At 35.7% G+C, this 23,637-nt stretch overlaps 2 protein-coding genes across 4 annotated transcripts; one reads left to right on the top strand and one right to left on the bottom strand.

The window, feature by feature from the left end:
* Positions 1-12,334: 12,334 nt before the first annotated feature.
* Positions 12,335-14,211, top strand: LOC122279293 (pentatricopeptide repeat-containing protein At1g09900-like). The gene has a single exon (XM_043089836.1). The coding sequence runs from the start codon at positions 12,509-12,511 to the stop codon at positions 14,102-14,104; it is 1,596 nt and encodes a 531-aa protein (XP_042945770.1). The 5' UTR covers positions 12,335-12,508; the 3' UTR covers positions 14,105-14,211.
* Positions 14,212-14,988: 777 nt separating this feature from the next.
* On the bottom strand, positions 14,989-19,505 carry LOC122279292 (probable serine/threonine-protein kinase PBL1). Of its 3 annotated transcripts, none has more exons than XM_043089832.1 (5): positions 19,281-19,505; positions 17,601-18,275; positions 16,750-17,007; positions 16,047-16,166; positions 14,989-15,839 (listed from the first exon to the last, which is right to left on the bottom strand). In XM_043089832.1, the coding sequence occupies exons 1-5, from the start codon at positions 19,302-19,304 to the stop codon at positions 15,201-15,203; spliced, it is 1,716 nt and encodes a 571-aa protein (XP_042945766.1). In that variant the 5' UTR covers positions 19,305-19,505; the 3' UTR covers positions 14,989-15,200. The 3 variants fall into 3 exon arrangements, with proteins under 3 accessions (XP_042945766.1, XP_042945767.1, XP_042945769.1); XM_043089833.1 differs by lacking the exon at positions 19,281-19,505 and adding an exon at positions 19,068-19,232; XM_043089835.1 differs by lacking the exon at positions 16,047-16,166.
* Positions 19,506-23,637: the final 4,132 nt, after the last annotated feature.

Here is a 23,637-nt window from a genome sequence, read left to right as displayed (position 1 = left end):
TTGATCTTAGATCTAAAGAAGAAGGACACGTGACATTTGGAAACAACTTGAAAGGGAAGATCGTGGGAATAGGTAAAATTGGTAATGAATCTTCTCTCATAATTGAAAATGTTCTATTTGTTGAAGGTCTAAAATATAATCTTTTGAATATAAGTCAATTATGTGATAAATGATTTACAGTTACTTTCAAAATGGATAAGTGCATTATTTTGAATGATCATGATTGTAATATTTGTTTTATTACTTTTAGAAACAATAATGTTTATACAATCGATTTTGAAGAAATTATCTCACAAGATGCTATTTGCTTTTCAGCTCAAAATGAAACTAGTTAGCTATGGCATAGAAGATTAGGTCATGCCAACATGGAACTTATTTCCAAACTTTCAAAAAATGATCTTGTGAGAGGTTTACCAAAAACAAATTTTCTTAAAGATAAAATTTGTAATGCATGCCAATTTGGTAAACAAACAAAAACTTCTTTGAAAACTAAAAAACATATTTCCACTACTAGACCATTGCAATTGATACACATGGATCTTTTTGGACCAAATAGAGTTGTAAGTCTAGGAGGAAAATATTATGCATTTATTATTGTTGATGATTTCTCTAAATATACTTGGGTCATCTTTCTTGCTCATAAAGATGAGGCACATAATGCTTTTACCAAGTTATACAAGAGAATTCAAAATGAAAATAGTTATACTATTTCAAGTATCCGAAGTGATAGGGGAAAAGAGTTTGTTAATAAAAATATTGAAACATTTTGTGATGAAAATGGTTTTGTGCAAAATTTTTCTGCTCCTCGAACTCCTCAACAAAATGGGGTAGTAGAGAGGAAAAATAGATCTCTTCAAGAGATGGTAAGAACAATGCTCAATAAGAACAACTTGCCTAGTTATTTTTGGGCCGAAGCGGTAAGTACTGCATGTTATGTTATAAATAGAGTTATGCTAAGGTCCAAATTAGATAAAACCCCCTATGAGCTTTGGAATGAGAAAAAGCCCAACATTGGTTACTTTCATGTATTTGAATGCAAATGTTTTATTTTGAATGACAGGGATAATTTAGGCAAGTTTGATGCAAAATCTGATGAAGGTATTTTTCTCGGGTATTCTACTAATAGTAAAGCTTATAGAGTATTCAATAAAAAGACTTTAACTGTACAAGAATCTATGCATGTAGTATTTGATGAATCTAATTCTCCACTCTCCAAAAAATCTATTGATGAAGAAACAGGAGGCATAAATAACACGGAAAGTCTCAATCTCAACAAAGAGAACACAATAGAAGAAGTTCAACATGGAACCATCAGGAAAGATCATCAAAATTTAATACAAGATACAACCAAATAGTGAAAATTTGTGAAAGATCATCCAGTGGAACAAATTTTGGGAGAACCTTCACGATGTGTAAGTACTCGATCATCTCTTAAAAATATTTGCAATCATACTGCTTTTCTATCTCAGATTGAACTCAAAAATATTGATGACGCACTTCTTGATGAATCTTGGATTCTAACTATGCAAGAAGAGTTGAATCAATTTGAAAGAAATAATGTTTGGACACTTGTTCCTAGACCCAAAAATCATACTATTATTGGAACAAAATGGATTTTTAGAAATAAGAAAGATGAGTCCGGAGTCAAGAAGAAGGAATCGATTATGATGAGACATATGCACCAGTCGCAAGATTAGAAGCTATTCAAATGCTACTTACATATGCTTGTTATAAAGATTTCAAACTTTTTCAAATGTATGTTAAAAGTGCTTTCTTAAATGGTTTTATAAATGAAGAGGTATATGTTGAGCAACCTCCAAGTTTTGAAAACCATATTTCCCCAAATCATGTTTTCAAACTCACAAAAACACTATATGGACTCAAACAAGCTCCTAGAGCTTGGTACGAGAGACTCGGTAGTTTCTTAATTGAAAAAGGTTTTTCAAGAGGAAAAATCGATACAACTCTTTTCATTAAATATGAAAATGATGATATTCTTTTGATTCAGATTTATGTTGATGATATAATATTCGGTGCTACTAATGAAAATATGTGCCAAGTTTTTGCTAAGACTATGCAGGAAGAATTTGAAATGAGCATGATGGGAGAACTTACATTCTTTCTCGGATTGCAAATTAAGCAAGTAAAAAGTGGGATATTTATCAATCAATCAAAATATATTAAGGAATTACTAAAGAAGTTTGGGATGGAAGGTGCTAAGAAAATTGGAACACCAATGAGCCCGTCAACTAAACTTGATAAAGATGAAACCGGTAAATCAATTCACTCGAAGGTATATCGAGGTATGATTGGTAGCTTATTATATTTAACAGCCAGTAGACCAGATATTATGTTTAGTATGTGCTTATGTGCACGCTTTCAATTATATCCAAAAGAATCACATTTAATTGCAGTTAAGAGCATTCTTAGATATCTTAGTGGTACAATTAATCTAGGGTTATGGTACCCTAAGCACACATCTTTCGATCTAACCAGCTACACAGATGCAGATTATGCTGGCTGTAAAATAGATCGAAAAAGTACTAGTGGAGCATGTCATTTCTTAGGTCATCCACTAGTTTCCTGGTTTAGTAAAAAACAAAATTTTATTGCACTATCTACTACTGAGGCAGAATATGTTACTGCTGGTAGTTGTTGTGCTCAAATTCTCTACATGAAGCAACAACTTGAAGATTTTAAACTCATGTATAATCACATTCCATCAAATGTGATAATACAAGTGTTATAAATCTTTCAAAGAACCCAATACAACATTCTAGAACTAAGCATATTGAAATAAGATATCATTTTCTTCGAGATCATGTGTAGAAAGGCGATATAATACTAGAGTTCACAAACACACACGATCAGTTAGCAGATATTTTCACAAGATAACATAAAGAACAAGACAAATTATCATCCAAGTCAAAGAGCAATGTGATTTTTTTTTTTTACCGATTGGTGAAAATGACATTTTTTTAAAAATTCGGAGCCTTCAATCTCGTTTGTCAATAACATCAGGTGATTTTTTTAAATCTCCAGCTACACTTGTCAGGTCACAGACGAATCTAATTTTTTTTCAACTATCTACAGTGTTTACTAACACACCATTTTCTTCAGTCCATTTACTTGTTGCGGATCCTTTTCTAATGATGCCAAAAGGGGGAGAAGTGTTAGACTAAAATATTAACATTATTTGAATTGCTAAACTTGTTATATATGCTTGGAATTATATTTATACTTTTGCTTGAAAAACTAACTCACATTCTCAGGGGGAGCTTAAGGATTAATACAGGTTTCAGATTCTATCAAGTATTTGTCATCATAAAAAATGGGGAGATTGTTGAACCCAAAGTTTCAAATTTTGTGTAATTATATATCTACACATGGATTTTGATGATAACAAATAAATTCAAAGAATAAAGAAATCTCAAACTCAAGTTGTCTACACAATGGAGTCAAGCACATCAAGGAAACAAGCATGAGTAAAAAGAGAACAAATTCACATTAAAATTATAGAGTAATGTTTAAATCTCTTAAAAATTCGAAATTAGGATTAAAGCTCAAAATTAATATTTTATCATAAAGTATTAAAATACATTTTCCATATGTGCATGAATATTTTTGAAAATTAAATTTAAAAATTTTGAAAGATAATTGATTGTCATCTTTTACATGTGCATACCTTGATTAAAAGGTTGAACTTTGAAAATATTAAAGATGATTGATTGTCATCTTTCACATGTGCATGTTTTATTTGAATATTTTCAAAAGTGATTGATGTTTTTTTTGACTTATGCAAAAGGTAAATGATTTTGTTTGAAATATTTGAAAAGTATGCTATGCTCCTTTTGTCATATGCAAAAAGTAAAAGATTAGGTTTGAATTTTTTGAAAAGTAAAGTGTGCTCCTTTTGTCATATGCAAAAAGTAAAAAATTAGGTTTGATTTGTCTGAAAAGAAAAGTGTGCTCCTTTTGTCATATGCCAAAAGTAAAAAATTAGGTTTGAAGTTTTTGAAAAATGAATGATGTTGTCTTTGATAATTGAAAAAGAAGAACCTTTTATTTGAATTTTTTGAAAAAGTGAATGATGTTATCTTTGACATGTGAATTTTTTTTTAATTTGAACATGAAGTCTCATATGCCTATAAATAGATCATTTGAGAGCTTCACATTTACAACATCCAGAGCATACAACATTCATTCAAAACTTTCATTCTCTCTTCTCTAAGCATTAAGCCTTAACCCTTGTTCATTTTGAGAGATATAGTTTGCGCTGTATTGTTCTTATTTCACTCATTGAGGAATGTTTTCTGATAACCTACCCACTATCAGCTCTTGCATCAGAAAAAGGGTGTGTATAACCCTTGTGCGTGTAAAAAGTATTCTACACGGGGAATAGTTGAATCACCACGTGTAAGGTAATTGTAAGTGTAGAGGGTGTTCTATATGGATCCTTTGTAGCAGTGTTGTTCAAATGTGTAATAGGTTTCTATCTCTACCTGAAGGAGGTTGAATAGTGAATTTGAGAATTCTCAAGGGGTAGCTTGAGGCGAGAACGTAGGCAGTGGGGCCGAACCTCGTTAACATACTGAGTTTGTTTCTCTCTTATCCTTACTCTTTATATTTATTATTATTTCATATTTTGTTTATATTTTATATTATATATTTGATTTATAATTTTTATTTTTTTAATACAACTCAATTCACCCCCCTGTTGTGTTAGTCATCTAGGCAACATGTAGAAGTTCCAGTCTAATACATTTTTGAAAAACAACCCTTTCTCCATGATTACTAGGCTCTCCAGACACCTATCTTTCTCTAAGAGAATTGAAGTTCATAGATTCAACTAAAGAACTCAATACATCTGAAACTTGATCTAACCTTTATGTTATACCTGAAATTGCTGGTTGATGACCTTCCAATTGTTTCTGAACCAATTCTTGTTGTCTCAAGGATCCTTCTTGTTGACCCTTCAATGCTCCTCGTGTACCTTCTGTCATTAGAACCTTGTTTCCAAGAATCGCCCACTGCTAATACCACTTGTAAGGTTCCTGCAAGAACCTATACTGAACCTACCAAGAACTCACACAGAATGTATTAAGAATTCACTCACACACAAGAACACTCATGGTGAATCTTGTAGAGAATCTTCGAGGGATCCTTAACCTCCAAGAACTAGAATTCACAAAATTTTCAATACAATCAACTAGTGCACTCTTGCTTATATACTGCAGTCATGAACACTTAGCCAATAATTGTTTCTTCAATCAAAATGTAGACTACAAAGAATAAAACACCACTAAGAATCATAAGACTACTAAACGCCCCGTTTCATTAATTCAAAACACAGCCTGTCAAATACTAAACAATTTTTTCTCTTTTAAACACATCTTTTCACTACAGCTTCCCTTCAGTTAAAACAGTTATTGCAACTCAACCCTTCTTACTGCACTTCCCCTGAACTGCCTCACCTCAACTCCTCTTCTAGCCTTCCCACAAAGCACTAGTGACATTTTCACTATTATTCACAACATACCTCAATACTTCTCAACATCCAAACACAACCTAAATCAATGCAAGTCTTAAAGATTAACCCGTGAGGAAGGACATAAGAGGTAAAGAAAAATAATATTAGAGAGCTAGCCAAGAGGAGAGATTATATTATATATATATATATATATATATATATATATACACATACACGTGGTTGTGGTGGTCCCCAATAACTGTATGTGGTAGAGTGTTGGTGCATTGGGTGAGGCCTTGGTGGCTAGCGATCTCTTGCCAAGCCGATGCTGGTCATGCTCCCTCATACTTGGGTTGTACTGTCTTCCTGCCATCTGACAGGATGGCCATGTCGAATCATGGCAATTATGACTAACTTGGGTCCATAGTAGTTGTGAATGAAGGCGCAAATGGCATCCAAGAGGGTCTTTGCCTATGAAACATTAAAACAATTGAGAACAGGAAGGGTTCAATAGAGTGATTGATCTCATCCTTGGAGAATTGAAAAAATATTTCACCATCCATGAACTTTGGCGCATGAGGAGCAATTGTAATATCTGGGATAGGTTGCGGCACCGCAATAATAAGATCAGCAAAGGTCTGCCAACCCACAGCATAGCCGTCAGTGGGCTGTCTTGTAGCTTCATGTAAACTAGAAACGGCCAAGCAAGTACCCCTAGCAGGAGCGTAAGGAAACCCTAGTTGAGGTTTGATATGCAAGTACTACTAGTCGACCATATATCTCCATGGATTTTTTTTTGTAAAAATGATGGAGATTCAACAATTACCTTGTAATGGGATGGTCTAACAATTAGCTTTCATTTTGAACATGTTACACATGGATAATCACTTGGTAAAAGAATCTTCTGATTCTTTAAGGGATGTCCATAAGACTTTTCAATTATTCAACGCATCACGATTGATCCCGAATGACCAAGACAATCACGTCAAAGTATAAAGATTTTTGGATTAGAGCACTTCTAGTGCATTACAAAATGTTATTAAATTGTTTTCAATATTGTATAATATAAACCAGAAGAGAAAGCTGACAATTTTTCTAATATGAGCTTCTGGCTCAAATTTATTGCTCTAATGTAAAGATATTCCTCAGTGTCTTCATTGGTGGTTTCAACATAATAACCATTATGAAGAATATATTTAAAACTCGGTAAATTTCTTCTAGATTTTGATGAATACCGAGCATCATTGATATAAAATTTTGTTCCTTTTGACAACATGATGTCGACTCTTCTAGAGCCATTAATTAGGTTCGATGACCTAGATATTGTATTGATGTTGGCTCTATATAATGTCAAATATTGAAAATATTTCTTATCCTAAAGAATTGTGTGTTGTACAACTGTTTACCGAACACATCTTCATCAATCATCTTCGAATTGGTCAATGTATCAATAGAATTCATATCTCCTTATTAAGGGTGAACATGAACCTGTCAGACAGACCGCTGCAAACTGAAATTGGTGGAGAACCGATAGGCCGGTGGCAGAAATTACTTCAAACCGACGTCGACCGGTTTAGTCCTAGTTTGAACAGGGAAAAACTGCCAAATCGGTCGACCCTGTATGCTGTATATATATATATATATATATATTTATCCTTGCACAAAATGATGTCATTTCAAATGAAACGATGTTGTTTTGCATTATAACATTTCAGAAGAAAAAAAAAATAATAGAAAGACACCGTCTGGTTGAGACCAAACGGCGTCATTTAGAACTCCCTCTGGGTTAAGGTTACCCCCCTTCCTTTCTTCTTCTCCAGTCCGCCGACCTTGCATCCACGACCCACCTTCTAACCCTCAAGACTCTCAGACCTCCTCAGTGCCTTATTGCTCACAGTGACTCCATCTCATACCTCCTGAAAGGTGTGATGTCAATGCCTTTGTGAAGCCGTCCCTCCTATTCAATCTCAGCCACCAAAGAACACTCAACGGCTGTAACACCTTCATCTATCCCATTCGGATTTTCTCCGTGACTCCATCCACTCCATCTCTGAGCATTTTCGTCTCTTTCCCTCTCATCTCAAATTCTCAATTATAAATTACATATATAATTATAAAGAGCATCTAATTTGAATTTGTAAATTTATATGTATGTAAATTTCAATTTATATATACGTAAAATGTAAATTTGTATAAACTATTATGATTTTGTGAATTTGTGCATCTGTGAATGTTTGGAATCTTGATTGTGAATTTGTGATGCATTGATGGCCCATGAGGTTTAAGTGAATTTGTGATGCATTGATGGCCAATGTAATGTGATGCCCTGATGGCCAGTGAGGTTTCAGTGAATTTGTGATGCACTGATGGCCCATGTACAATGTATGCTATTGGTTGGTTTGTGCTGTGAGTATGTGTAAGGCAGTATGGTATTGGTTAGTTTGTGTTGTGAGTATGTGTATGGTAGTATGGTATTGGTTGGTTGATATAAATTGAGAGAAGATGAGTAAGCTAAAACTTATATTAGAGTTTTAGACTTATGATATTTGTCATGTTGTAAACTAGCTGCTGTGTAATTATAATTTGTGTTATGCACTATGTATAAACATGTAACATTTATATTTTGTTTTATAAATTAGATGGATTCTTAATCGTCTTCGATTGATATTGATTCAAATAAACTTCAACCAACAATTAACTTGGGAGATGAATTGAGGGAGTCCCAAACATCATAACCCCTCGTATTTCTACTAGTAGTACCTGTCCATTACCTAAGAAATGGAAAGGAAATGATGTATTGATTGTATGAGATCATTTTATGAAGGTGGATGGTTGTCCTGTAGATGATCCAAATGCTAAATATAATTATTGTGGCAAGACGTACGCTTGTCACTTAAAGAGGAACGAAACTTCAACAATGCAAAATCATTTGCCTTCATGTTCTAAAAATTCCCATAAACTTGGCCTTTGGATAGGTACCAAAAAACATTGACAGTTGAGGCAATACTTGAGGAGGGAGTTGGAGAGAGTGCTGGTAGTACATTAATGAATCTTGTAATCCACAAATATAATAAAGAGACTGTGATGTTGGTTATTGCAGAAATGGTAATTATTGATGAGATGCCATTTAGGATTGTTAAGGACAAGGATTTAGAAAAGTGTGTTGGTCTCTTGAACATTAATTTAAAGTGTCATGTCGTGTTACAATTGCAAGAGATTATATGAAGTTGTAAGTAATATAGTTATTAGTTACTAGTTAGTAACTTAGTAGTTACTAAATATGATGAATTGATGAATTCACAATATCATGGATGATGAATTGGATGATTAGTTGAGAACAAATAGGGGTGGCAATATGTTACACGACCTGTTAACACAACATGAACACGATACGATAATAGCGGGTTAGGGCTTAGTTTTAACGAATTCGGATAAAAAATGGTTGAACTGTTAAGACCTGATTGCTTAACGTGTTTATAACGGGTCAACCTATTTTGACTCGTTATAACCTGTTATGATACGTTAAGAAATTTAAAATTACAATTACACCCTTATACAAAAAAATAAAATTGTTAGAATTTCAATTTCGATATTTTTATTGTTTGGATTGTAATTTTGGACTTGTAATTAGTTTAATAATTTTTATAGATATTGTGATGTTAATATTTATATAAAATTATGCTAAATTTAATTAGGTTAAATGGGTTAATTTTGGGCCTATTCAACCAATTTACATAAATAGTTTGAAACGGGTCGTATTGTATCGTATTAACATATTTCATAATATTCACTAATGGATCAAAACGGGTTGACACAACACGACCCGTTCTATTAATGGGTTATGTTAGGGTTTGAGATTTTGACACGATACGCTTAACGGGTCGGGTTAAGGTTGACCTATATAGTATAATATACATGTTTCGACATAACATAAATACGACTCGTTAACATAACTTGAGACCCCTAACCAAAAAAAATCTTGAATGATGAATTGAGAAAAAAAAAAATCTCAATAATATAATGACTTGGGTAATAAAAAAAATACCCAAAAAAGGGCCCAAACCGGCCCAAACTAATAAACTGATTGTGAATTGGCCGACAACCGATTTGGCCAGTTTTCCCCCCTTACACGGTCGATTTCGACCGGTTTCTAACCCCAATTTTGTTTGCTTGGTTAGTTCTAGCTTTTGCACAAAATCGAACTGAATAGGTCGATTTTCAAGCCTACTCCTTATAAGCAAAAAATATCTATAAAACTTCATTAATGTAAAATAAAGTTTAACATAATGTATTAAAAGATAACGACTTAAACATAATGTAATTATAATAAAGAAATGAAATTAATTGTTATGGTCATATGCATTACTAATTAAAATATTATTATCTCTGTTTGAATCTTATAAAGAAATCATAAATATTGAGATGAGTTAGTACTATCATGTTTGGATTATTAAAATAAGTTAAATGATCTTTTGGATTCTTGTGGTAGGCAAAATTTATTTCGACCAATTTTTCTTTTTCCTTCATAAATGCTTAATATAAGTCCACCAAATATTTGGATGTACGACATGTACGTGATCAATGCCCTTTCATACCACACATTTATCTTTATATTTCTTTACGAACTTATTCTACAAGTCTTTATTTTCATCTTGTTTTATTATGGTGTGGTTTTACTTCTAATCGTATGCAGTATTTTTCTTTGAGAAACTTTTAGTACGATTCCCTTGATCCCAATAGTTTTTTTTTTCTACTACATTCACGTTCGTTACCACGATTTCCTTTATTATGATTAAATGATATTCCATTCGCTTCAGGGAATTGAGTAGAACTAGTTGGACGAGACTGGTGACTTTCATTAATGACTCGTTGTTTTGTTCAGTCACTAGTAAACAAGATATTAGTTCAAAATACTTAGTGAACATTTGCACTTGATATTGTTGCCGCAGGAGCATATTTGAGGTGTGAATATGTTATATGTTTCAAACGTATAATAATGATTTTTCTCTCTATCCAATTTCAATTGTATAACTTCAAGTGTATTTAATCATAATGAGCTTTTGGGTGGATCATAGTTTTTTGGCACACGTATTACTACTCCCTTAAACTATCCCATAGAATCAATGAATATTTTATTATGAGGTACTCAATCTTCAATAAAATTATTGTTTTAGAGCGATCATTCAAGAATTTTTCATTTCTTTCCTAAATATTATTGAATGTGAAAGAAATATTTGAAATCGAATTAACATATAAAAGATAAGAATATTTATCCATTGATTTGATAACATTATACTCTATATAATATCACATAAACCATATCAAGATTTATAAAATGATTTATATTGTAATAAGTAAATATCAATATTTATGGAAGGCAGACTTATAGAGGTTCAAGAAATATAACGCAAATATCTTGTCAAAGATCAAAAGAATATTATGGTTAACTAGAGTCACATGCTGGTAACGTGTTATAAAATTAAATAAAAGTAACAAGAGAATTGAAGGATCACAATATATAAAACTAATTCTTCATAAACTCAATATTATTTTTCTCAACTTTCTTATTGTGTGTCTTTTACAAATGTTTCTCAATACTTCCTTTTATAAGCATGGAAGGATACATGATATTAAATAGATATATGAACTTAAGAAATAACAATATATGAATCAAGAAGATACCTAATAATAAAAAAGCTTGCCCTCCCCCCTTGTTTTTAGAACCTCTAGCTTCTTTCTAGAAACCCAACAAAACCAGTAACCAGATCGGGTGGGGGGATGGGGGCCTCAGCTCCATCCTCCCTTCCTTCCTTCCTTCCCCTTCCTCTCCTTTTAAATGGCGTTTAGTTTAGTTTTGGTTTAAAAATCTTGTTTGGTTTCGAATAAGCTCTCGGTAAAGGTCTGAAGGTGGAGCTGTATCGTCGTGACTCAGTGCCATGGCCAAGCCTTCGATTCGCCCCAAAACCTTCTCTCCGATTGTAAATGGCGACCTGTGGCAGAGAATTCACGATGGTTGGTTGGCCTCTGGTCTTTTGGGGTGAGTGGCCGAGCGGTGGCTCTGGTCTTTAGGGGTGGTATTTCGCGGACGTGCAACCCGTTACGAAGGTGGTTAGCAGCTGCTCTATTTTCCGGGAATAAGGGTGGCGTGGGCTGGGTTTGTAGCACAGAGGGTTGCTCCCGTGGTGGTCAACCGCTGGAGTGGTTCTGGTGCTGCAGGATCGAGGGGGAGGTACATGAGAGGTGCGGAAGCGAGGGCCGACCGGAACATAGGGGCGAGATTGCAGAAAATCTTTAAGGTGTGGCATGGAGGATGCAGCGTGGGCTGGCCTGAAAACCTACTAGGGTGAGAGCAGTGGTTTTCGGTGCTTTTGGATGATTTCCAGCGCAGAGTGAGAAGGCATGGGGGCGAGGGCCGGGGCGAACCTTCAGTGATGAAGATGGTAGCGGCAGTAGAAGAAAGATATGAACCCTAATGGGTTGGGCCCCCACGCGCAAGTTGGGCTTTGACTTAGGCTGGGCCTTTTGTTTTTACAGTTGAGTAGTTTTGACTAATAATTTAGATTTTCTTGTATTAAGTAGTCACAGATGTAACTTTAGTTTCAATGAATGAAATTAAAATCTATTTAAAAAAAAGATACCTAATAATTAAAGGTAAAAATACATGAATAGATAAGAATTATACCAGTCATGCATTAAATACATAGATATTTGGAGCCTTCTACAGCCATCGTTGGAGCTCCTGCTAGGCTAAAAAGCTTTTTATTTTATATCATTTTTTTATACTTTTCAACATTTTTAAAAAAATAAAAAATTCATAATAATATTAAAGAAATTTTTCTTAAATATTAAGAAAATAAAAGTAAAAATAAAAAACACTGAAGCGGGATCCCAGCGGGGGATGTAGCATTTTCCTAGATATTTTACTACATTCACGTGTTTAAAAGATAAAAAGCGATCACATAGTCTTCTTCAACGAATTCACTTCTGGTTTCTTTGTATTTGTACTCTCCCTCTCTCTCTTCTCTATCTCTCTCTGTAATGATGGCTGCTCTGTGTCCTTCACCCTCCGGACTTCTTCAGTCACCCGTTCAATCCGCTTTACCTAATTGCCCTTTCTTTTTCGGCATTTGCAGAAGCCACAATCAGAAAGCACCCCAAGGTAACTTCATTGTTGCTGCGCTTTCCCTTTCTTCCTCTAACCCAGCAGAGCTCCCTCGCCTACATACTATCCACCTCCTCCACGATCATTATCGATTTCTCCCGAGGAAACTCTCCCACTTGATTTATGTTAATAGGAATCACTTGGTCGATCCCAGAACTAGGAGCTTTCAGGTCCCAGATTTCGTAGGCACAACCAGATCACTACCCACTAAGGAAAGGACTGAGTTTCTGACTGCCTATATCAAAGACACTGAGTTTCGTACCATATCCGATTTCAATGATCTGCTCATGGCTTTATTTACAGCTGAAGAGCCTGACCTTGCCTTGGAACTGTTCTCTGGTTTATCATCTTATGCGTCAATAGAGCCAGATTCTTGGACATTTTCTATCGTCAGCAGATGCTACTGCAAGAAAAACCATCTGGATGAGGCCCAGCGAGTGTTAAACCATATGGTAGAAGAAAGGGGTTTTCACCCGGACGTAGCAACAATCACCATGCTCATTAATGGGTTCTGCAAAAGAGGTAAATTGCAGAGAGCTTTTGAGCTCCTTCATTTCATGGGCCGAATCGGTTGCGAACCCACTGTTCGTACGTACAATTGCTTGTTAAAGGGGATGTGTTATGTGGGAAGGGTGGAGGAGGCATTTGAGATGCTGATAAAAATCAAGGAGAGCATGAAGCCAGACATTTATACGTACACAGCTGTTATGGATGGTTTTTGTAAAGTGGGTCGGTCAGATGAGGCAATGGAACTGCTTGACGAAGCCGAAGAGATGGGGTTGACACCAAATGTGGTCTCTTACAACACACTATTCCAAGGGTATTGCAAGGAGGGGAGGCCATTGGAGGGTATAGGTGTTTTGAAGCAAATGAAGCAGAGAAATTGCATGCCTGATTACATCAGTTATAGCACTTTGTTGCATGGGTTGTTGAAATGGGGTAAGATTCGGTCTGCCTTACGAACGTACAAGGAGATGGTGGGGGATGGTTTCGAAGTGGATGAGAGGATGATGAATACTTTCCTGAGAAGGTTATGCAGGAGATCCTGGAAAGAAAAAGAAATGCTAGAAGATGCCTATCAAGTGTTTGAGAAAATGAAGAAGAGGTTTTATGTAATAGATCTTAGCACCTATAGCCTAATGATCCAAGCTCTATGTACGGGAGAGAAGATTGAGCAGGCTTTGGACAACTTGCATGATATGATAAGAATGGGGCATTCTCCACCTACACTTACGTTTAACAGTATAATTCGAGCACTTTGTGCTGGAGGCAGGGTAGATGAGGCCTTGTTAGTTCTGTCTCTCATGGATGAAGGAAGAAGAATGCCTAACAGAATTTCTTATAACCTTCTAATTGAGGAGTTGAATAGACGAAAATGGTTGTTGGGCGCTTGTAAAATCTACGGCATGGCGTTGAAGCGAGGTGTGATTCCCAATAGGAAACCACAGACGAGGAGAAATGTGTCCATGTAATTCTGAGCCATTGAAGGATGGCAAAAACGTCTGACATAAGTGCTATATTTATTAACAATGGGACATTAACCAGAACGCCCGCGTCTAGTGTCGCTGGCTTTGATCAACCTGCCAACAAGATTTCATTTCTCCAATCATTAGCTAGTGAAAAGAAATGAAAGCAGAGAGATACAAGGAAAAAAGGGCCACCATGATTAAACAACTACTCTTGAAAATAAGAGAAAGGAAAGCATGGGGTATAGACGAGACCCATCCAAATACATTGTAGGTTGGTGTTTGCAAAAGGGCGAACCAAAATTTTCACCCACTTTTTGTATTTATTTAAGAGATCTTCACTTTTGAAATCTACAGAAGAATCCATTCAGAGGATTATTAAGGTTACATAGTGATCAGTCCTGGGGAGTACAACTAACTTAACTGATTAGCAACTGATCATGCAACTTCCAATATAGGAATGACACGTGGATAGAGGGTGCTACTAATGATTTTGGTACACAATAAAAGGACAGGTCATTAGTTGATTGGGATTATATCAAAGAAAATAAATAATGTAATTCAGTATTAACCTTAATTTTCAGTATAATTACATGTTTCCCGTTTTGACTTGTAACAATTTTGTAGGATTCAAGTTTGACAGAAAGAACCGTAAAAGTCCGCCCAACGCGAACTATTTAATAATATATACAAATATGAGAATAGATGCGGTCCGACTCTTCTCCCGCATGTAGACGTCAAGCTTTGAAGTAATCTTTCCCCCATACATGCATTTTCAATGAAGGCAAAATTCTATCTAGGCATTGCCTGTTACATTGCATTGATTTTACACAACATACATTGAATAACAGAGTAAGAGTAGAAAATGAGGGGAAAAAAAAATGGAGGGGTGGTAAAAGGAACATTCAATTTCCTATAATATATAATTGATCGAACCCAGTGAGAGTGGGCTTGCGCTATCTACAAAAGAGCATATCCTCTCTTTCATCACCTCCAGGGATGGAAACGTGGAAACAACAGCAGTATGTTTATCTTCTATATATTATGTTAAATCATGAAAAAGCACCAAAAAATTTAAGAAAAAAAATGCCACTATATACAATCAAAACCCTTCGACGCTACCTCTACGAAGAGTTGATGATGATGATGATGCTTTCCTGCTTTCCTGCCGCTCAAGCTCCACCAAAGAGAGGGTCGAGGAACAAGCACGAGGAGGAAGTGACAAAGGCAGGGCAGCTCGCCTAGTAGGAGAAACAGATGGTTGGGCTCTTGATGGTGGTGATGGCGAGAAACTTAACCTTGGAGCTGGGGTAATGATTCCATTTAGACTTGGTGACCTAGACATCTGTTTTCCAGCAATGCTCGCTGGTTCTTGCAGAGGAAAACGACAGGAATACTTCATGTCTTGTATCATTTTGAGATGCTCAACAATGGTTCTCATCGTGGGTCTTTCTGAGGGGTCCTTCTGAAGACATTTTTGTGCAATGTCAGCAACTGTCCTGGCTGCTTTGGATGGGAAGCGGCGTTTTAAATGGGGATCCATGATCAGAGATAGTCGACCATCATCAGCCAGGAAAGGCCAGCTCCATTTAACTAAATTCCTCTCTTCCTTCGGATGACGGCTATCAAGATTCTTACGGCCAGTAAGTAGCTCTAGAAGAACAATTCCAAAGCTCCAAACGTTGCTTTTTGGAGTGAGCATTCCTTTCTCCAGCGTCTCCACAGAAAGGTTTGCCACTGCCTGTATACATGAGCGAAATGAAGGTTGCTTTTTCAAAATTTGAATATGCCAAAGTCAAAGCAACAGTTAACAAAATTTTTATAAAAATATTTTATTATGTGGTTGTACACTCATTATGTCCCCACAATGTTTTGTTAAAAATAACATATACATGATCAACTAAGCTGGAAAAAGAACACCATCACTAAGCAAAGTAAAAGAACTTACTACTGAATTATTAGAGATCTCTAACTCAGGAATGTGGCCAACACAGCCATATCCTGAAAGCTTTGCACTAAAATCTTTGTCAATTTGAATGTTGGCAGTTGAAAATTCGTTGTACATTGCCTGTAAATACATGGAGAGCTTCCAGTAAACACACAAGTAATATACTTCAAATTCTCTTTTGAGGAACAAAAGACTGGAATAGTAATTATTGATCAATTAGAGTGGGTAGGTTATCAAGGTAGTCATGGGTGCCAAGTCCTACATTGGCTACTTGGTCAAACTGGGCTTTATAAGCAATTCAAAGGAAGCTTCAAATTGACAAGTCTTTCTGGGGTTATAGTGCAGAAATGATTAGCACTTTCTCCGCGTCGTTACATCTCTATCCAATTTTCTTGTCCATATAATCATATAAAACAGAGATAACAAACTAGGGTAAGCATTTCCTTACACCAAAAAGGGTTAACCATCAATCAGCAAGTGGATATTATCTTCTTCCTAATTATAAAAACCAATAGCGAGCCACTATAAACCCAATTCCAACGCCACACCTGGCTGCTTGAGCCAGCCAAAGGGATTAACAAACAGGCAATATTGTCCATATGGAAGAGAAAATTAAACAGTAAGTGTGACTACACAAAGCAGCCGCATAACAGCAGCCAATTTCATTAACTATAAAATGGTAGTGCAGACAACTTCTGATTACCTGAAAAGGTCCTTCCTCGTGCAAGAAAGTAAGACCTTGTGCAGCACATAAAGCAATTTTCATTCTTGTATTCCAGTCAATGGGAGGCCCATCTGATCTCCCATACAGAAGTCGGTCTAAGCTTCCATGAAAGAGCCTCTCATATATTAACATTCTAGGTTCTGAGACTTCACGTGCATGGTATCCAAGCAATTTACAGAGGTTTGGATGATGCAAGGATGCAATTGTGCTTACCTCATTTATAAATTCTTTCAAACCCTGGAGAAACATGAACACAGTGACAATATTACAAACCGGTGAAGCATTTCCAATATTTATGATGCAAAATGATTGAAGGCTCATCGAGTTCTAGAACATACATGACCTATCAAAGTTCTATAGCATAAGTGAAACCACAAGTTTTATCTCACTGTGCTCTTGTCACCTAAAGAGGGGAACTGGCATTATACAATCAGAAACACTACAAGCACATGAAGAGGCTAACTTAGTTAAACTGCCTCTCAACCCAATTGCAAGATTCCAAGAGTTGTCTCAGAACTAAGGCGTTTCTTTTATTCATAGCTATGTTAACTATAAGAACAGCTATGTTTATTTTTTTTTTATAAGTAAGAACAGCTATGTTTCTAGAGACGAGGAGAATTAAAAGGGGGATGAGGGACAAAAACGTGAACAATTTTGTGTGCTCAGTGAAACAACTTGGTTAAAATAAGAGTACGAAGGCAGGCTAGAAGTCATTTACTACTAATAAATCCATCTATATTTAAGTGAGCCATTCTCATGCAGGAGGTTACCAAGTAAATGAAGAAAAAAAAGTCTTGAGCATTCTAATAATCCTTATATGCATGCATTACCTGAGTGGATGGGTGAAGGCGAGTAACAGTTGCTTCAAACTTCTTTGAACTAGAAGCATCTTCTCCAAACGAACCCTTATATATAACGGAAGAAAGACCTTCCGAAACACATCGATCTGAAGAGAAATTGTAGCAAGCAGCAGCAACCTCATCATATGAAAAGTTCCGAAGTGTCCCAGTACGAGGCAAAGGCAGTGGTCCAGAAGCATAGAGAGGCCCGCTGGAAGTTCCTGACTTCAAGCTTCCTGTAGCCTTCAATGCTGCAGAATTCTGAGGGGATGGCAAAGGAAGAGGTTGTGGACTTGGGCATCGTAGTTCCTTTATTGATCCATTTTGGTACCTCAACTCTTCCTGCTCGTCATATTCAACTGATGTAAGAGCATCTTGCTCCGCAGCATCAAGAGATGATGGAGCAGATAATGCCCGCGTTCTATTGTTGATGACTTTGTTAACTGGTGGAATGGGTTTCACTCTAGTCCTAAAACTTGGGGGTGCAGACTGTAGTGACCGGGTTTGAATTGGGGGTTCTGGAAGCACAGCAGGTGAATGATCCTTAGGTTTAGCACGTGTGATGTAAACAGTCTGCTCAGACTTTTTCTTCTTACACTTCAAAACCGTGAAACACCCCATCTTATTGTATAAATATTTGAAAATGTTACGCAGCCTTCTATCTTTCTGCAAAAAAAAAAAAAAAAGAGCATATCAATCAGTGGAAGCCTTAAATTTAGTAAGGTCTTAGGACTTCATCAATTTCAAAAGTTGAATTAAAAAGAAACCTTTGGCGACAATTTCACGTAGTCAGTCACCCTAAGAATTTATGCAATTTGCCGCATGAACAACTACGACTATATTACAATAGTAAGCATTTCCAAATTCCAACACCCTTTATAGAAAGTTTTACACAGATGCATCCTGCATGATTCTCCACAAGTGTTGCTGTCAAAATATGTATCTTGGCAAACCATGTAAGCAGTGCCAATCACAATTCCCATCGTAACAATACCACCTAAAATTTGGGTGGGTCACGATCCACCTTTTCATAACTTGCTTGGGTGATATCCCACCTAAAATTTGATAATTCATTTCTATACAATGAATCTTACTGCAACTAAAATGTTAATCGGTGAGTGAAAGACCACCATCCAAGTCTCTCCCACATCATCTAATACGCAAATCACTATCTAAATATGACAACTTGGCGATAATGCTCTAGGAATAGTAGTATTAAGTAGCAGCACCTAAAGAATTAGAACGAAAACTTCAATATCCATCCGAGCTTCTTTCATAGAAAATACAAGAACCCCGTGAATCATTATCCACTCAACTTGACCAAAAAGCAACCCAGATCCATGATACCGCATTTTTCTTAAAAGTATAAAGAATATCCCCATTATTTGAAACCTAGGAAAAAAAAGATTAGCCAATAGAAGAAGGAACAAAATTACAGGATAATTCGATGTAGCTGACCTGAGATTACTACAATTAGACATACCCATTTACGCCCAACACGGCAAACCAAGCAACAAACTTTTTTAACAAATCCATCGAAAACGAAATCATGACCACCAATATCTCGAGAAAATCTCTAGCAGAAATAAAATTCACGACAAACATGAAAGCCCAAAACTTTACCAGGAATTCCAATCCGGAAAAAAAAAAAAACAAAGAATCCAGTCAAACCTGGAAAATAGCAGCATAGCACATGGAATCCTCCCGACGAGATAGAGAGAGCCACAAATGGTGGGATTTCAAAGCTGTGGTCTTGATTTGGTGAAGGAAAAAGCCCAGACAAGACGAAGAAACAGACGACAGAGGCCAAGAAGTGAAAAAGATTTTTGAGAGAGAAAGAGAGAGAGAGAGAGAGAGAGAGGGGAAGCGGAGGCCAATGAGCAGCGGTCAAACCTACCGAAATGCAGATTTAAATTAACCATTTAAATATATATAAATAGCAGAAATTAAGATTTTATTTTCTTTTGTTTTTACTTTTATGCCCTCGACAGCTCGCAACTCTCACTACTATTTTTTTCTGTTTTCTAAACAGTCTTTGAAATCCGTTCCACCTAGACCTAAGACCTGCAATCCGCTAAGTCACAATCGGGTTTGCTCCTGACCCGATCCGAGCCATCCGAGAAAAATAAAATCGAGTCGAACCTTATGAGCCAACCTGGGTTATTTTTTGTATATATATTTATTTATTTTTTAGAATATTTAAAAAAAATTGAAAATCCTGCAGTCTATTGCCAATACCATCTCAAATACTGATACCTCTACTACCATTAGGGGTGGGCAAAATTTTCGAGCTCCGAATTTCAGCTGAATTCTGATAAGATTCCGACTTCATTGAAATTTTTGAAAATCAGAGTCAGAGTCGGAGTTCATATTAGTTCCGAATTCCACACTTAGAATTAATATATTTAATATTGTAACATGAGTAACAGGTAATTGAGTGGCCTAATGGTGCAATGCAGTATTTTGCCAACTAACTGACCCACGTTTGAGCCTTCCCTTGTATGAGATGATGTATTTTGCCAAGTTTTTCTTTTTTTAAAAACCCTCAAAAGTTCAAAACGACGTCGTTTCCGCCTCCTATATATTTTTCTATTCAGAAATCAGGTCCAAAACCCTATGCCGTTTCTCTCATCTTCCATCATTTTCTTAGAACTGAAAATCTCTCTCTTTTCTCTCTTGCCATTATTTCTCTCTTCCTCCTTCGTTTTCTCACAAATTCACTTTTATATACGCAACTTTCTTTCATCCTTATTTTCTCTGGAAGTTGAGTTCCCTTAGTCAATTAAAGTCTTCACTTCAGTTTTGAATCTGCTCAAGTTCCATTGCACGTGGGTAGGGTTTCATCCCTAACCTCTTCCCGCCGCTTCTCACCATCAACAACCCCCCTCTTCTCCATCGCATTAAGGAGCTTCCAGGGTGGACTTGTTACACTGCACTTGTCTTCCTTTGTAGTCTGTTGTAATCCAAAACCCTAAGATGCAAAAATCTTTGTGAATTTGTTTGTTATAGTTTGAAGTTTCTGTTATTTGTTATAATTTATATTATTTTTTATTTGTTAGTATGCAAAAATCTTCTGTTAATTTGACAATCTGTTATCTATTCTTTGTGAAAGGTTCTTTGTTGGGAGATTCTGATATTGTGTTGCAAGAGAGAAAATAAGTTGTGAATTGTGGAATGTTCTTTGTTGAGATTTTCTTTTGTTCCGTTCTATTTTTTTTTAGTCTTTCATTCAACTCTACTTAGAGCTCCGACCCTCTACTCTGGTTCTGACAACTCTCATCGGAGTCGGAATCTGTTCTGATTCGGATTCGAAGTTGGAGCCCAACTTGGTCTCCAACTTTGGTAGGAGTCGGAGGTCGGAGTCCAGCCCTAGCTACCATCTCCATCTCCAACCTCGAAAAACTTCAAATCCCTGGCCATGGTAATGGTGGGGTTCAAGCCCGCGTGAATGACCTTGAGGGCATAGAGATTGTAAGTGCGTTTGTGGTGAACCTTGTAGACTATCTCTTGCAATGCTTATATTGTCTCTTGTAAGAGAAAGATCATCTTAAGGTATTGTAGCAACAATAAAAGTTCTGCCTTGAAAAATAGGCCCTTTGTTATTACTTGACCTCTTGAGCAGTATAAAGATGTCTGTACCTTCTAAAAAGTCAAACTTCAAATTTGGATACTCATTATAGTGATGCAATTGGTGACCTCCAATTTCATTATCAGCTATGCTATAACCAACAGTTGATTGGCACCCCTCTTGCTCATTGGCATCCCTATACTTAGCTTCTTCCATCAACAACTTTGCATATTCTTGAGAGTAGTTCTGTTGTTGCTCACTTTGGGGAGTCTGACCTTGCTCAACATTCTCGTCACCATACGAAACATTTGGTTCACCCACATGAGCAATGTGTTCAAATTCAGGTATAATAATTTGGGCTCCATCTCATCTGAAGGTTTTTCTTCTGCAGAAATATTCATATATATCAATGGTGACTTTCTTTGAGCCCAAGCTTGCCGACGTCTCTACTAGCTGAGTGAGCGAAGAAGGCTAAGTGGGCAGCAATTGGCTAAGGTTTGAGGACTGAGTATGCTTTTATACTCTCGAATAGGTTGACACCAATTATACAAACCTGTTATTAGTCGGGTTGGAGACCCGCTCAAATAATAACCTGATAAAATCTGAGTCATTTCAGTTCATCCTAATCAAATCCAGTAGGTGTTCGGGTCACATGCACACCCCTAGTTCCACTGTTCTGGTTGAGATACTGAAACAGAATATTTTGGTGCTAGTGTATTTCGACATACTATTTTGGGATAGACATTAAATAGATAAATTACATATATATATATATATATATATAAACTGTATTCCAAAATAACATCAATACAAGTCTTAAAAACATACATTACTGAGAAACTCAGAAATTCAAAACACAAAGCTAAATGGAATTTAATAAAGTGCAAAGTTTGTTAACCAGAACACAAAGTTGCTATTGCTTCCCAATCTAATATCAGAACATTAGAATATAATGTTATATATAACAAAATGTCAGAAATTTGCATGAAAGAAAAAAAAAATTGCACAAATGTTAAAGAGAACAAATAAAAAACATAAAAGAGAGGCATGCTTGCATTGCTTTTATGGTTTTAGCATTTTTGGGATTTCTGGAAGGAGATTTCACACGGTAAAGGGGAGAAAATGGGGTAGTCGACTTGGGCATAAAAATAACATTTTGTTCCATATTTTTTTAGTTGATTTACAAAAAGACCATTGATTCAACTTCATTTAGACGTTCATATTAATTTTGGACCAAAATCACCATTTCAGCTGAAATACCAGAATCCAGCTAGAATGGACCAAAACCAGCCAAAATAGCCAAAAGTTGACCTTGTACGGAATAGTGACTACCTCATATCGGTTACTATTTTGGTGGGAAAAATTCTAGCTGTTCTAGCCAAACGTATTTCAAAACTTTGCTTGAAATGCACTTGTACACTCATATTTTGGACATGGTCACGTGAGGTTTTGATATAATTTTAGCTTATTAGGCTATTATATTATCATTTCACTCTTATTTCATTGCGATGGAATTATTTGCAAATATTTAAATGGTTTTTTTAAAATAAAAGATAATCCAAAACTAATAGAAAGTATTACATTTACAAAGTGGAATGAAAACAAAATAGTGACATTTAGCATTAATCAATCTTAAATGGTGCATCTTGATCTGCATTTTTCTATATATATAAATACCATCATTATAAAAATAGGTAATAGGTGCACAATTTCATTTTGAACAGAATTATGGTGGTATGAAGTGAGATATAAGTAATATTGTAGGTTCACCTTTTTTTAGTGCAAGTACCAACGCTTTTGATGAATTGTCAGCTTTGAGAATTGGTTTAACTTCGTTATGATTTGAGCATTTTTGACTTAATTGTTGAGACAAATTCTCTTATTCTTGTTAATTGGCTTAGTAAAAACGCTACCCCTTAGAATTACACCGATATTTGGGTGATATTGTACATTTCAAAAACCTTTTCACTTTTAGTATCAATAACGTATACAGAGAAGGTTATGCACTTGTAGACAACCTAGTCAATTACGGCGCAATGGGATACACGGTAAGTTTTTCTTATTTTCTTCAACTCCCTAAACATATGATTGCTTTGTTCTCTATGGATTGTGCAGATCTTCCACCAATTTTGCACTAATTTCCTAGATTACTTCCTAGTTTTGTTATACTTTTCCTTTATGTTTCTCATTTCCTTTTAGAAACTTAGTTTCATGGCTTTATCTTTTCTATTCTTATAACTTCTAAGTTTATCCTTTTTGTAAAAGGTATTCATTCTTTATAAAAAAAGACAATCAATTATAAAATTGGAGTATCATCATCTTTCTTAAAAACCAAAGTATGTAACATCTACATTCTAGTTCAAATGTGTAAGTAATTAATCATTGGGAAGTTATTCATTATCTACTACATAATCACCTTAAAACGTCTAATGTGATGTAATATATTATATCAAATTTTAA

The sequence above is a fragment of the Carya illinoinensis genome, chromosome 10 (assembly GCF_018687715.1).
Source record: "Carya illinoinensis cultivar Pawnee chromosome 10, C.illinoinensisPawnee_v1, whole genome shotgun sequence".
Taxonomy (NCBI): Eukaryota; Viridiplantae; Streptophyta; class Magnoliopsida; order Fagales; family Juglandaceae; genus Carya; species Carya illinoinensis.
This window is presented reverse-complemented; position numbering and strand designations above follow the sequence as displayed.

Bases quoted from the DNA above. Each gene is read 5' to 3' on its own strand.
- LOC122279293 (XM_043089836.1), top strand. From the start codon at position 12,509: ATGATGGCTGCTCTGTGTCCTTCACCCTCCGGACTTCTTCAGTCACCC.
- LOC122279292 (XM_043089832.1), bottom strand. From the start codon at position 19,304: ATGTGCTATGCTGCTATTTTCCAG. The intron at 17,008-17,600 runs GTAATGCATGCA...ATGTTTCTCCAG, and splicing joins GCCTTCACCCATCCACTCAG to GGTTTGAAAGAATTTATAAA. The intron at 15,840-16,046 runs GTAAGTTCTTTT...TCATGTATACAG, and splicing joins AGATCTCTAATAATTCAGTA to GCAGTGGCAAACCTTTCTGT.